This window comes from Aspergillus neoniger (genome assembly GCF_003184625.1).
Source record: "Aspergillus neoniger CBS 115656 unplaced genomic scaffold BO87scaffold_4, whole genome shotgun sequence".
Taxonomy (NCBI): domain Eukaryota; kingdom Fungi; phylum Ascomycota; class Eurotiomycetes; order Eurotiales; family Aspergillaceae; genus Aspergillus; species Aspergillus neoniger.
The window spans coordinates 1037322-1052817 of NW_020291132.1; the positions used below are offsets into that span (position 1 = coordinate 1037322).

Consider the following 15496-nt stretch of genomic DNA (forward strand, 5'->3'; position numbering starts at 1 on the left):
AATATGTCTGAGATCACTCAACCAACCATGCCGTTACTAAATATAAAACAAGCACTCGTTGGCCGAACCCGACGCTCGCCACATTCCTGAAAGCGTCAACCCCACCCCACATCTCTCTCTCTTCTGCAGAATACCAAGTTCACGTCACTGTCGCAGCATCAGGTATCTGGTATCTCTGGTGATCTTGGTATGTCGATCGTTCAACTAGTCAGGGGTGGGTAATATACAAAGGGGATATATCTATGTTGTATATTTTGTGTAGCGCCCCGGTTGCTGTGACTATTGTAGAGATATAGATCTTGGAATGTATCTATATTTAAGAATATTCGGTTCAATACGATCCTGTGGAATGATTCTATGGACGTGCGGGAATTGACAGGCAGAGGAATTTCATCTGTCAGATTGTTTCTGGGTAGATGTCAGGGAAGTCATACCGTGTAGGTCGGTTGTTTCATTTCTTGAGTAGTATGGCTGCATTAGCTGTTGAGGGGATAAATACCATTAGGGAGCAGATGTTCATTGTAAAGAATGATATTATGGGATATCTGGACTCTTACTCGGTAGAAAGAAGGAGCCTGGACTAGTCTTCCACTAGACTTTAGAAATATATATACTATGTTCGTTTTTACTGGTCGTATATTCACTTCATACAAAAAAACACAATGATATCCCTTGCCCCAACCAACGGGGATGTTTCAATTACTTCTCTTGCTAGTCTACTCCGGTGTATATTTCTGGTATACGAAAAGATCTCACCTAGTAGCCATGCTCAACGCTAGTTCTCGACAGGTTATTATGCGGATGAATGAAGTTGCACACTCTCTTTTAATTAGCTTTAATTCTCTCCTTGCGGGTAAAGTCCACTGAATTTTAGTACACTGTTAAATACAACATAAACTCCGACGACATGTTATTGCAAGCCTTCGAACAATATCATCGGTATATTAATCAGCACCTAATCGACATCAGTACTGGAAAGTCGTAGCAAATCACCGGCGACTGATATATAAAGACAAGCTTGGTAAAGAGGTCCACAATATTTCTGTTGAGACTAGATCTTACTTCTCAAATAGTCCAAATTCTCAGGGAGAAATGATCTTTTAGAGGACGGGCTCTCGTCAGAGACATCAAAGTTGTGTATCTACCTACGACTTACCATGCAATTAGCGTTCAAAATTTAGAGCTGCAGTGTAATAACTACGAGAAAGTTGATATCGAATAGTATATAAATTTACCCCGTGTCTATTCCTTACTAGCCTTTCAAGCACCTTCGACCTCATCGCAGTTGTGTCTAGTACCAATGTCAAAGAATGTGAGAAGAATATGTAACCTTAGCTGGTGATTATCATTCCTGATTCTTTTTTTGGTAGGGCCTACAAATTTCCTATAATGTGATGATGTTGGCGTTATGGGTATACTGCCTGATGGGTAGAACCTTGTATATATTTACGAGCCCAGACCCCTTCTCTCAAAGCAGGACTTGGGTATCTCGCAACCGAGAAGAACATCTTAGAGTTGAAAGTGCCTAATCTCAACTAAGCATCGTCGTAATTACATATTGTCAGCTAAGTTAATGGGGTGCTTAATCATATCTAGTGCACATTGGTCCACACATATAGTAGTCGTTTTTAAGTTGGAGGCTTTGGGGAGACTTGAATCTTATATTGGATGTCTGGCGTAGTCCTGCGCTTTCTATATGGAAGTGATGGCAGAGAATAGAACTGACCTTTCCATTCCCAGATGTTATATATTATTGACGAATACATAGGAAGTTTGGTGGGTGTATTCTTCGAATGTCTGTTGAATACATGGATGCCGATTGGCTAGAAACGAGCATCTTTGCGACTGCGCAGATAAAACTCATCCTTGTTATATTTAACAAACCAGGCACTGTAATCGTACTTACTAAAACGATACGGCATTTGCATGATTTGGGGAAGAGATTGTCTGGTCTTCTTTGACTTCCATAAATGTAAGGCGGCTGCCCCAAGGCTCTTTGAGGAAACGTTAGGGCATTCAGAAGCCGCTGGATATTTGACGGAGATGATGACTGTGTCAAGGTTTGACTTCGAAGTGCTTGGCAAATTCTTGCTCAAAACTTCTGGCTTCGAGTACACCTTAAACTCATTGTTTCCTGCGGCTTTATGTTATAGCTTAGCTGGTCTGTCACACAATCACGAGCGACATATCTCAGGATAATATTCATCAATATGTTGTCGCTAGGTATGCATTGCCAATATTAACATGTGTGTATAGAGAATCTAGTCGCAAACCCGACTGCGATTGTAGCGTCGGCGATGTATCTCTCTAGGCTCTCAGAGGACTACGATCGGGGTATGTCTATAAAGGTGACGAACTGAGTCATTTAAAGCTGTACCTGATAGATAAATAGTTATAGCACTCGACCGGTGAGAATCAGTGCCGCTTTTAGGTAGTGTTGCGGAATCAATGCCAGCATCATAGTAAGTAGAAGATGGATGTCAACTCGACGCTACAATCAAGGGAAGGTAACGCGATGGCCGTTAGATCAATACTTTGCTCTGCCAAGATAATATTGCGTTCTGAGTTTCTCAGATAGTTGGCACCCCTTGACTTTGAAAGCGCATGTCATCTTTGCGGGTTCGCAAGCCTTGACAAAAGGCTGCCGCGTGTGGCTTTGTCCCAGAATTGGCGGCAAGTCAGTGGTGGCTAGCATTAATAATGCCCGCCACTTCATAGTAGCCCCTCTCATAGCTCACTCCTAGCAGTTGAATCATGCAGAAGTGGGTGTAGACTGACTCGTTGAATCCATAATGGTTCATTATTGCAGTCTACATGGAAAGGATGTTGGTTGGAGTGATCTTGGGCAAACCAGCAATATGACTGCATTAATGCAGAACCGTTAGCATATGTGGCAGGAGTTTTTTGCCTCGAGAAACCAATAACTCGACTTCATCTGGTGCAAAAGGGCTAAAATATTTGGAGTTGTCCCCCTTTCAGCCTCAGAGACACGGCATCCACAAGGCGGGTGGACTCCCTCGAGGACATGCAAGGGCAGACGATAGTCTGATGTACAGACAGGAACAACCGAGACATGTCTCAGCCTGACGTGGGGTATGTGAGAACCAACGCGGATGTTAGTATCTGACAGCAAGGCATAGTGACGTGGTACCAGCAAACACGTTGAGGTCGTGGGATATGCTTGTGCTGGTTGATGGGGAAGGTTTTCATGGTTGACCAGCCGCGCTACAAACCTTCCTTCACCCCAGCGGGATAGAAACGTGTCGAGCGGAGAATAGTGGATGTGACTCATAGCAATCAGTATGACAGCATCGATAGGATTTATTATTCCGCTTGGCAGGTGTTTTCCGTCCACGGAACTTTCTGGCTTAAACAGTTTGGTCGCCCACCTGGATGGCCAAACAGCGGCACGTGTGACATTTGATGCGTATGGCATGATAATGATTACTGTATCTGGCACTGTCATAAGAGCAGAACACTCCTGGTGCTAGTGTCTCGAAGGCCGTTTCCGTGGACACTTTGGGGCCTTAGATGCACTAGCCTCTCGAGTATCCAGAAGGAGGAGAGACACGAGTACGCCAAATGTACGGAGTACTGACAATGCTATTATCATGGAGCATCTATCACGAATACGTCGTGCTTGCCATGACATGCGCGTCGAGTAGGGTTCCACAGCAATTCCCAGTCGTGGCATGGATCTGCAATCCTTGTATGGGGTTGTGGATTGCTGGGTCAAAAGGGAGGACGCCAGGAATGGTTGGAAATAATTCCCGCTCGACTCCCCACGATTCCAGTCTTTCTTTTCTTCGTTTGGTGTTATGTATTGCTTTTCCTGTTTGATCCACTTCACAAAAAGAACGGTTAATGTCCTGGAAACAAAGAACTAGCGGGGTGCCACTAGTTGATGTGCATGCAAGGCAAAAGAGTTGTATGCGGATGACCTCTTGCAACGGCCCGCTTTGCCTCTTTATCGTTTATTATATGGGCATGTTTCGCAATCAATCGCATCGCTCATCGACGATAAGGTCATTTTCTCGGAGTCGACTCGAGCTACACCACATAAATACATGCATGCCATGAGATCCCCCAATGGGCAATCCGTGATAAAGCAAAAATGGCCGGCAATGTGAGCTACGTTCAGAATAACAACCCCTGTCTTCCGCGGCCATTGTACAGGCAGGGCGGATGAAACCTAATTCGCTGTGATTGTGTCCTACTGGGATGCAAGGGATACTACAGAAGGCCCGCCGAGCTAAATTGTTAGCCAAGCGTGCTTCTACTACCTGAGGTTGGCATAGAGGGAGAAACCGAAGAGTGTGCTAAGCAATGGACTTTCAAATATCTAGACGGGAACATAGTCGATATTGGGATATTCAGAGTGTTGCTGTGCCTACTGGGGTTGAAGTAGTTGGCAAATTTGAACTCCAGGCCACTAAGGCATGCATCCTGGAAGGGATAGCACATTAGATGCAATGTCCAATAAGATGCAAGTTGGTAGCAATTGCGCCATACTGATAATGGTAGAGGTAGTTATCTGTTGGTGCTGCAGGGCTCATGTTGTCATGGTCATGCAACGAGTTGATTGGAAGTCTGGGGGCTTGCATGTATAGTAAGTAGTAATGATCATATTATGGGACTAATATGGAATCCAGGATGATGATAAGCACTAGTTATTACAGTTGCAGTGGACAGTGGCTCGTAGTAGTAGTAAGACTCCTATTTCAACTACGCCCGGTGATGATCGAATTTATCATACAGTTTAACATCCCGCCCCTACATAGGGATAAATTAGTGAATGATAGCGTAGGTAATTTATCACGGACCTCACCAGGCCATTGTTAACTGTTGGCGAGGATAAACTCTGATTCATCACCAGAAAACAAGCTAGTTTAGTGGATCCGATCGGTCGGGCTGGAGCGCAACTTAACCTTTACCGCAAATCTTCAATGGGAGCCGTGGCCCGTGATTATCCAAGGGACGGTCAAATGAGAATTCGGAACCTCTGGAATTATCCCCAGATGCTACCCCGCTTCGATCATCGTCAGCATCGGAAGAGTCTGGAAGCCAGTGGTGGTCAGTTGGCCAGCAGATGAGTCAAGCTATTCTGACGGAGTTGGCTAGGAAGTCATGTCCGATGAGGCTGAGTTACTTAGTAGTAGCAAGTAATCGACAATGACAGCTTCTCGGACGTTCCAAAGATATTCCAGACCATGGTCCGTCATCTTGCCGATGGAGGACGTGATCAGTCAACAATTTAGAAACCGATATAATGAAGAATAATCTATTACGCAACAGCGAGGGGTAGATTAGCAGATGAGTCTGTCGAAAAGGTTAGAGGGTGAATTTTGTAGCGGTCAACCAGAGATGCCTGCTGTTGGGTGGATGTCTCCGATGTGGTTCGTGAAACCATGATTTCCTAAAGAAGAACTACTGAGAGAGGAGAGACCCGGGTCGGAAAGGGATTCCAGAGAGTTAGGGGACGGTCGCATATCAGTGGATGGAAGTATATTTGTAGCGTAAGTAAGTATCTAGTAGTACTAAATACTAAGCTCACAGTGATGGCAGCGACCGATCAGAGAGGGAGTAAAAACAGCCCTAAGAGGAAGAGGGAGGGGCCGTCTAGATTGAAGCCTAAAAAAGAAGCGGCGGGAACGAATTTGGGTGGCCCCAGATCCAGTTGTGTATCAGACGGGGCCTGGTGGGCAGAGCGATACGCCCGGTACCTGCCCAGCAGCGGCGATGGCCGTACGCCTGCCAAGTACCTGATGGGATCGACAGATCGTCTGGTATTGTCATCGCCGGTAAGATTACCGATGGGCGCCAAAAGAATCGGTCGTTTGCCGCAAGACACGCAGCATCTTTTTTCCAGCTTGACCTGCCCAGCTTATCTATCATCTCCAATCCTCATCCTCGAATCAATCCTGCGCCCTGCCAGAAAAGAGGTCCGTTGGTGATTTCTTTTTTCCCTTCTTCTCACTGTCCTTGAAGCCTGCAGGTTTTCCCCCTGTTCCTTCATCTGGATTTTCTCTCGCCTTTTTCTTTCTTCTTTTCTTTCCCTCATCATCTCCTCTTTTTTTTACCACCCCTCTACTCATCTCTCCCTTCCCTTGTCATTCTTCTCGCAAATCTCTTTTTTGTGCTACCAATCTTGGTCTTTTCTCTCACATTGACCAGACTAGACCCTTTTTTTTTTTCTTTCCCGTTTTCCTTAATTTGATTAAATAACCTTTTTCCCCCCATTTCCTGCTTTATTTCGACCGTCACTCTCAACAAACCTTTTTTAACTTTTTCCTCTTTTATAATTTTTTATATTTTCCTTTTTTAACCTCCTCATTTCATCATTTGATCCTTTTCTTCCCTCTCGCTCTGTCATCATATTATCTCTACTCTTCGGTCATTTATTGTCGTTATTCCCTCCCTCCCCTCCACCCTTCCAAACTTTCGCCATCCAGCGCCCAGTGGTGGAGGCCGAACCGAACCTGCGACAAAAGGATAAAAGGCCTGACTGATCTGCTCGGAACCACTTCGGGTGTCATGCTTGCGCTTGTCTGTGTCACAGCTGGATTATATTAATGCTGGGCCTTGTCTCTCGTCCACATTCCCATCCTTCGACCCTCCACTAATCACGTCTTTTTTTGCGCAACAAGCACATTCTCCGCCCATACCAACTGCACCCTCTCTCTCACCCTTTGTCCCTCCCCCCTTGCCGCTGCGATTCGCCCGAGCTCCTAACGTCTCTGTCTGATTAAACGAAAAACCCCCCCGTGTCGGCCATCCCTCCCTTTGCCTTCAAAGGGCACATGAGGGCGATCTGCAAGATTCGAACTTCCTGGAGCATGCACGGAGCATAGTAACGTCGCAATACTTACTGCCGATTTCGATCTACGGCTACTTGCTGGGCCGTGGGTGGACAAAGCAAACCGCTTTTTATCAAGCTCTTGTCACCTTGCGTTGTTGACGGCCTCCCTCCCTCCTTCCTCCGCCTAGCATTTCTCGCCTGCCACGCTACTTCTCCCTTTCGTGGCACCCCCCCCTTCGATCCCTGTATAATTTGTACAGCGCCTGACCGCGTCTATTCTGGACCCGATCCAAATCCTATTCTTCGGCAACGTCTTCGCTGCCGCCCTATCTCTCCTCCATCCCTTTCCTTTGGTGTCCTGATTCTTCGCTCCTTTGTAAGTTTACACCTCATCGAACAGTTCGCAACTGGCTACAAGTGCTTTGATCTCCAGTCTGATCGGATGGCTGACTCGTGCAGTTCGGTATTCACCAGTCACCTCGTGCCTCGATCCACCCATTACGGGTCGTATAATTATCCGTATCACTTCAGCTTCATTGTCATCTAGTGTATCAGGAACGATAGTGCAGGGATAACGACATCATACAACACCCTTACAGTCGGCTACGAACGACTATCCATACGGTGAACATTTACGGTGTGGTTCATATCTACGGGGAGGATTCATAATGGCTTCCAACCAGAATTCAGTTCATAATGTACGTGGTGTCCGGACAAGCGGCAAGTGGACTGGCTCGTTGACTGCTACACAGGTTCGTTCAAGCCGGTCGGGGAATATGACTTCATCGGGGTTTAATGGTGAGAGGACGCGAGGAGCTCCCTCGAGTATGGGGACAGGCTTCGGTGGTGGAAACGGAAACTGGAATGGCAGTATATGGGCAAGCGGTTTGGATGGTACGCAGCTCCTTGGACAGTTGTCTACTTGGGATATTGCCGCTGACATGGACCTTATAGACCAGCACACTGTGGAGAATGCTTTCGAGGGCAAGGCTGGGTCAAGTTCTTTGCTCTCGTCTTCCGAATCCGATGGATGGAATAGCCGTCCCAACCTCCCATGGACTACGATCAACACATCGGCGGCCACCTTGTCGCGAGCTCCGAATAGCGGCATGACTACATCTCCCGTACAGACACGCGCCAATGAGCGCAGCGCGGCTGGTATTCCTGATAGTACCGACTCTTCTTCATATTTTGCCCTGCCCAAGTCGGGGATTGGATCAAGTGGCGGTGCTGGGCATAAAGCTTACCTGAGCACCGGGTCGGACGGCATCTCGCCGTCAGGCGAGGGCATGAGCCTTGGCAATTTCGGAATGAGAAACGCTGATGGCAGGCGGCAGGTGAACACTTCTGCCTTTGGGGGTAGCCCTGTGGGATCTGGGTTTCCGATCAAGGCAGGGTTCACAAGCCCACTAGACAATCAAAGATCCGATGATGTGACCACGTCGATGGGCATGTCAACCCTGCAGTCTGCTCTACCCGATTACATGACGCAGCACATGGGCCGCAACTCCTATTCCCATACTGCGCATAACTCGGCTTCCTTCGCACCACAACGACCATCTCACTCCACCTACCCGTCATTCCACTCCGAGAGCCAGGGCTACGAGGGACGGTCTGGTAGTGGCTCCGTCGATCTTGGCTCTGGTTTTAACAAGCTGCAGCTGAACGAGGGCAACTTCTCGGGACATCCGGGCATTAATCGTCCAGCCTACTTACCACACAAATCGTATGATGCCAGTCTGACGCGCTTGAAATATCAGAACGGTGGTGACGAGAGCGAGTACCAACTTCCGCCCGGTTATAGTAACGAAGGTGTGCCAACAGAGCTACCATTGGGATACCAGCCGAGTAGATCTCGTGTCCAGGACACAAACCCGATATCTCCTACTGAGTATCGCATTGACAGCCCCTTCTATGCCCAGGATAATGGCGCACACTTTCGGACCGGTTCCGCAGGTCAAGTGACGGGGAATGCAGCTGCCCTGTTGGAGCAGAAGCTACGAGCCGAGCAGGAGCTTTCGCAGCAGGCAGTCAATCCACTGCACAGGGTCCAAATTCCTCCTGCTTATGATCTTGCGGGTTACCAAGCACAGAGACTCAACGCCCTCTCGTTTTACCATCCTGTCGCCCAGATTGGCGCAGCAGCCCTTGTCTCTCGGGGTCATCGTGAGCATGATCCTTCACAAGTGGTCAGGAGTCCAGTGCTAGAGGAGTTCAGGGCTCAAAACAAGGGGAACAAGCGCTACGAGCTGAAGGTGAGTAATGGTCAGGTCGGGTCTCGGGAAAAGTATGTTGCTAATTTCGAGTAAGGATATCTATGGGCACATCGTGGAATTCAGTGGCGACCAGCACGGGTCGCGCTTCATTCAACAGAAGCTAGAGACGGCCAACAGCGATGAGAAGGAACAGGTGTTTCGCGAGATCCAGTCCAACAGCTTGCAGTTGATGACGGATGTGTTCGGCAACTACGTTGTTCAGAAGCTCTTTGAACACGGAAACCAGACCCAGAAGAAGATTTTGGCAAACCAGATGAAGGGACACATCCTGTCCCTGTCTACCCAAATGTACGGGTGCCGCGTGGTGCAAAAGGTAAGTGTCTTCTGCTCGGCTCCCAATACGAAATACTAATCTGCGACAGGCATTGGAACACATCCTCACCGATCAGCAAGCATCAATGGTCAAAGAACTGGAGACCCAAGTGATTCGCTGTGTTCGGGACCAGAACGGCAATCATGTCATCCAGAAGGCCATCGAGAGAGTCCCGTCTCAATATGTCCAGTTTATCATAAATGCCTTCAAGGGCCAAGTTGACCGACTGGCTACACACCCATATGGGTGCCGTGTCATTCAGCGCATGCTGGAGCACTGCGAGGAAGTGGACCGGGAGTCTATCTTGGGTGAACTGCATGCCTGCACGTCAAAGTTGATCACGGACCAGTTTGGCAACTATGTCATCCAGCATGTCATCGAGAATGGTGAAGATAAAGACCGGTCTCGCATGATCACAGTGGTGATGTCGCAACTCTTGACTTACTCCAAGCACAAGTTCGCCAGCAATGTGGTCGAGAAGAGCATTGAATACGGCGAGGAGTCTCAACGTCGGCAGATGATTAGCACGCTGACGAGTGTCAACGAGCGCGGCGACAGCCCCTTGATCAGCCTCATGCGTGATCAGTACGGCAACTATGTGATCCGTGAGTTGCATTCCAAGCCGCCCATGTTATGACTACTAACTTCCGTTATAGAAAAGATCCTTGGACAGCTGGAGGACACGTCCGAAGAGAAGTATAGTCTGGCCGTACGCATCCAGCCGATGCTTGATCAATTGAAGAAGTTCAGTTATGGCAAGCAGATCGTGGCGATTGAAAAGCTGATTGGGGGGGTCATGCCACCCGCCGGCGCTCCCCTGGCCCACGCAGCCACATCGACGACGCCTCCCAACTCGCACAAGTCCTCACCCCAGCCTTCCAAAAGGGCTGTGAATGGTGTCGAGAACTGCCGTGCTCCTGTGGTTGGCGCCGCTCCCCCGACCCCGCCTCCCACCGATACGCAGAGCAATGCTGATGGCTCCTCGGAATCTAAGCATACGGCGAAAAGCACGGTGACGCCCTTGGCGGAATGCGAGTCGGCCAACCCGGTCACCAGCGACTCTGTCGAAGTCACTGGCAGCACCTAGGCCTGTTACGTTCCGAACGTTATTCTTACTTCTTATGAAATATATCTTTATAACTGGTCACGCACATTCTCCCAACTTGATTCTAATACTTGGGGATATACATATTATGGGCGTGAAAGAGGCTTAGAAGCGCGGAGCTTCATTACCTTCATGCCCAGCTTCATGGCTTTATGGCGCTACAACGAGGGTAACGGCGGAAACTGATGTCTTTTTTCTATTTTTACATTGCTTTCAATTTTCGCCTCCAGCCCTCCTTTCACTTCTTGATACTTCTTTTCTACCCCTCTACCCATTTAATTGCTTGTCGATGTATTCCCCTTCTTCTGTTACTCTGAAGTTCGACGTCATGAAAATGAGGACACGCCTCCATAGCTTATCAATGTTTTCTGTTTCTCTTTGTCCACACACACACACGAGGGGCCGGCGTCTTTATTGGTGAATAACGGGTTCATGGGACATCGCGCTTGATTTTCCTCGATGGGTTACAAAACGGGACCTTGGACATGGACATATGGGAGACCTGGAAATAGGGAGAATATAAGGGATGCCTAGAGTATGTAGAGGCCTTGCTGTCTCGGTATACAGACGATCAAAATGAAAAGCATTGCCGTTGCTGATTCAACTATCGTATTCAAGTAGCTATTGTAGAGGAACTGCAGCAATTTGACGTAACTAACCAACCAACTTTGTTCTCCCTTCACTCTCGTCTTATCACTCCCTTATCATCACGTGACATTAAGCTCCCTCCATCGCCGCATGACTCGCCGATCCAGACCTTCGCCTCTCCAGCAACCATAATATCTACCATCCTCAACCACCACACACCCACCTTCCACACCCATAAACCAACCCTCACAACAAACTACACAACACCTCACAACTACAAGACCCAGAACCAGACAACCACAGAAAGAAAACCACAAAACACATAAACAAAATGTCCTCCAACGTCGGCCTCTCCACCCCCCGAGGCAGCGGTACCTCCGGCTACGTACAACGCAACTTCGCATTCATGAAGCCGCGCAACGCCGGGTACGGCGCGCCATACCCACCCATCAGCGGCGCGAACTCCTCCGAGCACCCGTTAGACAAACCCTTCAAGCAGCGCCAACCCGACAAGCAGATCCTGGAGCATGATCGGCGGCGCGCAATCGAAGTGAAGGTCATGGAGGAGAGGGAGAGGTTGGAGGAGGAGAATGAGAGGATTGAGGAGGAGGAGAGATCTAAGAAGAAGAAGGGATCTAAGAAGGAGGAGGATGAGGTGAAGAAGGAGGAGGGTGAGGAGGATGAGGGTGAGGGTGATGAAGAGAAGGTGTTGACAGAGGAGGAGATTGATGAGAGGTGTGAGGCGTTGAGGAAGAGGTTAGTTAGGGAGATGGAGGAGGAGAGGGAACGGGGTGATGGAGGAGGGAATGGGAATGGTGGTGGTGCAGGGAGACGCGGTCGTAGGGCTTGGGATTTGCCGCCTAAGGAGAGACGCCAGTTTAAGAGTTATCAGGTGCATGAGTTGGCGGAGGCGAAGATTGAGGAGAGTGAGAGGTTGAGGAGGGCGTTGGGGATTAAGGAGGAGAAATAGGTTTTTCTTATTGATTTGGGACATGGGGTGGGTTTTATGATTTCCAGTTGTTCTTCTTTTTGTTGTTTTATGGTGGTGTTAGTGGTTGGTATGGGTGCTGGTTTACTTTTATTATTGTTATGGCTATGGCAGATTCATATTATTGCATCATCATCACTTTTGTAATTGTAAGTGTCTGGTATATGTATATACATTATGCGACAAATTTTTCTATCACCCATCCCTCCTTCGCATCCTTTCTCTGGATGACCTTCTTGGCTGGTAGCGGCCACCGTGCTCCGCCGGCCTCACCCACCAGAGACGGGATCACCCAGCATGATCGCCGTTGAGGAATACCCTCGATCAACTCCGTCTTGCCAATCGGCTTGCCGTACTCGATCAATGGCGTTCCGTGTGCCAGCGCGGACAGCTGTAGTCCGCTGGGTGTAGCGAGGGGATACATCCGGATCTTAGGGGTCTGGTCCGCAGACACAATGGAAGGCGACGATTGCTGGAGATGCGAGTAGACAATGTATTGGGGCATCTCCTTAGCGGAGAGCTGCGCAATGACAGACGACGGGTGCACATAGACAACCTTTTCGTCCAGCTCCAAGCCGGGTCCGTCACGAGACCTCATCAGCGTGAAGTAGGGAACATCGATTGCTCGCTTGGGGGTACGGTGCATCTCAGGCGGGACGGGCGCAAGGTCGGCGCGGAGAGCAACATTGTCGATGAACCCGGCCGTGATGATCTGCTTGATGGCCTTCACCTGCTTTTCGGTCGGTTCGGGCAAGCGTGCTTGATAGGCCTGGACCAAGCCCGGGTTGTTGCTGCGCACGATGTCTGTCAGCTGGCGGCGGAGCTGCGTGGCTTCCTTGAAGGCCTTTGCGCGCAGGAACATCTTGTCACAGAACGCATCGCCATCGGATGCGTATCCGTAGGCGCAAATTGCCGATAGGTACTTCAGTGCGTCGGATGTGTCATCGTGCTTGCTGAAAAGACGGTGAACCCGAGCGTAGTCCTTGTGGCGCTGCTCCCGGGCGGTGTCTTCGAGACGGTCCGCGTTCGTGTATACACCGTTGCGCTCGCTGTCGTCCTTCGCTGGTGTAGGATCGATCTGGTTCTCGGGAACAAACAGATCGCCGACTGCGAGGGCGGAAACAAGTGCGATGACGTACGGCATACAGCCGTGCTGGTGGCCGACGTACAGCATCTTGCCGAACCGGGGAGACAGAGGGTATGTAGATAGGCGGTTACCTACTTGCGTGATCTGGCCTTCGGATGTGAGTGCGCCCAGGTTCTTGAGGAGCTTTTCAGCCTTGGCTAGACCCTCGCGGCTGGGAGGTGTAGGGAATGGGAAGTTGATGACATTGTGAAGTCCCATGCTCTTCATCTGAAGTACGACACCCTCAATTGGCGTCCGCAGAATCTCCGGGTCAGTGTATTCGGCGAACTCGTTCTCGTAGATTGCTGAAGAGTACAGACGGTAGCAATGACCAGGTCCAGTTCTACCAGCACGTCCAGCTCGCTGGTTGGCACTGGCCTTGCTGATCCATTCAATCTGGAATTTCTGGACACCTGTTGCGAGATCGTACTGCTTCTCCTTGGCTCTACCACAGTCAAACACGTACTTTATACCTGGGATTGTAAGACTTGTCTCAGCCACGTTGGTGGCTAAGACAATGAGTCGGGAGCCTTCCGGCGGGGGTTCGAAAACCCTAAGTTGCTCCTTGGTAGGAAGCTGAGAGTACAATGGGAGCACGTGAACTCGCGTCGTCGAGCTCATGGCCTCTTCACCCAGATCAAACTCGTCCTCATCTTCCTCGGGTTCATCCAGTCCAGTGATTTCGTAATCACTCTCGTCATCTTCCTGGTTGCCAGCAAGTGACAGATCGGTACCGCCGATCTCGAAATCTTCCGCCTCCAGTGGTGCATCGTTGGCAGAGATCTGGACCCTGGCTTGAGTGGCTTCGCCGCGCTGGGTGGGTTTGAAGGCCTGCTTCAAACGCTTGGACAGCTGACGGATTTCGTTCTGTCCGGTCATGAACACAAGCATCCCGCCCGGAGGCAGCTTGCGGTGACCTCTCGACACCTTGCGGAATGCCTCTTCAATATAATCGCGGTTGGTACGTCGAGAGAAGTGGATGGTGACAGGATACTGGCGACCTTGTGCTTGAACCAAAGGTGGCGGTCCTTGACGGAAGAGGTTCGGGTTTTGTGTAAAATCGGAGATGCGCAGGGTGGCAGACATGACCACGAGCTTCAGAGGCTTGACGGACGGGTCTTCCTCCTGCATAGCCTTCCGCAAGTCGACAATGCGGCTGACCATTCCAATGAGAATATCGGTGTTGACGCTCCGTTCGTGGGCTTCATCAATCACAATGACCGAATACTTGCTAAGGGAAAAGTCTTCGGCAATTTCGCGGATGAGGATACCGTCGGTCATGAACTTGATTGCGGTCTTGCTGGATGCCGTACTCTCAAATCGAATCTGGTAGGAGACCTGGTCGGAGAATTCGCCCAGCTCTTCGCCTACACGCTTCGCCATACTGACTGCTGCGACTCGGCGTGGTTGAGTTACTCCGATCATGCCTGGATTGGGGCTGTTGGGGTTGCCATAGCCCGCTTCGAAGAGGAATTGGGGAAGCTGGGTTGTCTTTCCGGAACCAGTAGCACCCCATATCACGATCGAGGAGTTATTGTAGATTGCTTCCATGATCTTCTGTTCCTCGCCAACAACCGGCAGTCCCAAGCGTGCATTTTGTATTTCCTCTGACCGGTTGACCTGGACACTAAAGGCTTTCCGGTTGGGATCCCCCGTGGTGACCTGAAGTTCCAAGGGCAAGGGTTCCTCCTCGGCAACGGTGTTCCTGACTGGCTTCTTGCGTTCTGGAATGAACGCCTGCTCCTCGACGACTGGAACAGTGGTAGGCTTGAAACCGATGGCATCATTGATCTGCTGTCTAGCCCAAGATTTGAAGGCGGATTGTCGAGGTTGGCCCACTTTGTGCTTCTCTTCCTCTTCGCCTTCTTCGTCGTCATCTTCCTCACTCTCTTCATCGTCTTCCTCGCTATCATCCTCATCTTCGTCCTCATCGCCCTCACCCTCACTGCCGCTTTCGTCACTTGAGCCATCGGACGATGTTCCCTCTGAATCTTCATCTTCGCCCTCTTCGGATTCCCCGTCTTCGTCTTGATCCTCATCTGAGCCAAATCCTTCCCACGGCACTTCCGGCATCGTGATGGTTATCTCTGGTTTCTTAGCAACCTGCTTTCGCTTCTTGAGAACCGGAAACCCATCCGGACCGAGTTCCAGAGGGCGCTTCAACCCGATACCGGTCGCTGGGTTCTCTGCGGGCTTTTGCGCGGGGGCTTCGGATTTAGATTCGTTAACAGTGGTCTTCGATTGGGGCAACGAATCGTCCGAATCGTCGTCCGAAAAGTCTAGGTCCTGATCCTGGCGCGA

General features: G+C 49.8%; 2 protein-coding genes across 2 annotated transcripts; both read left to right on the top strand.

The window, feature by feature from the left end:
• Positions 1-7467: 7467 nt before the first annotated feature.
• BO87DRAFT_383262 (mRNA-binding protein PUF3) lies at positions 7468-10475 on the top strand (the record flags this gene model as incomplete). The annotated part of the gene is made up of 5 exons (XM_025624651.1): positions 7468-7693; positions 7754-9054; positions 9110-9388; positions 9438-9993; positions 10045-10475. 5 exons carry the CDS (start codon positions 7468-7470, stop codon positions 10473-10475), a joined length of 2793 nt encoding a protein of 930 aa, XP_025483873.1.
• A 762-nt stretch (positions 10476-11237) lies between these two features.
• Positions 11238-12247, top strand: cwc21 (U2-type spliceosomal complex subunit CWC21). Its single transcript, XM_025622501.1, has one exon. The coding sequence runs from the start codon at positions 11413-11415 to the stop codon at positions 12049-12051; it is 639 nt and encodes a 212-aa protein (XP_025483874.1). The 5' UTR covers positions 11238-11412; the 3' UTR covers positions 12052-12247.
• Positions 12248-15496: the final 3249 nt, after the last annotated feature.

Excerpts from the sequence above, each read along its gene's own strand:
- cwc21 (XM_025622501.1), top strand. The coding sequence starts at position 11,413 with ATGTCCTCCAACGTCGGCCTCTCCACCCCCCGAGGCAGCGGTACCTCC.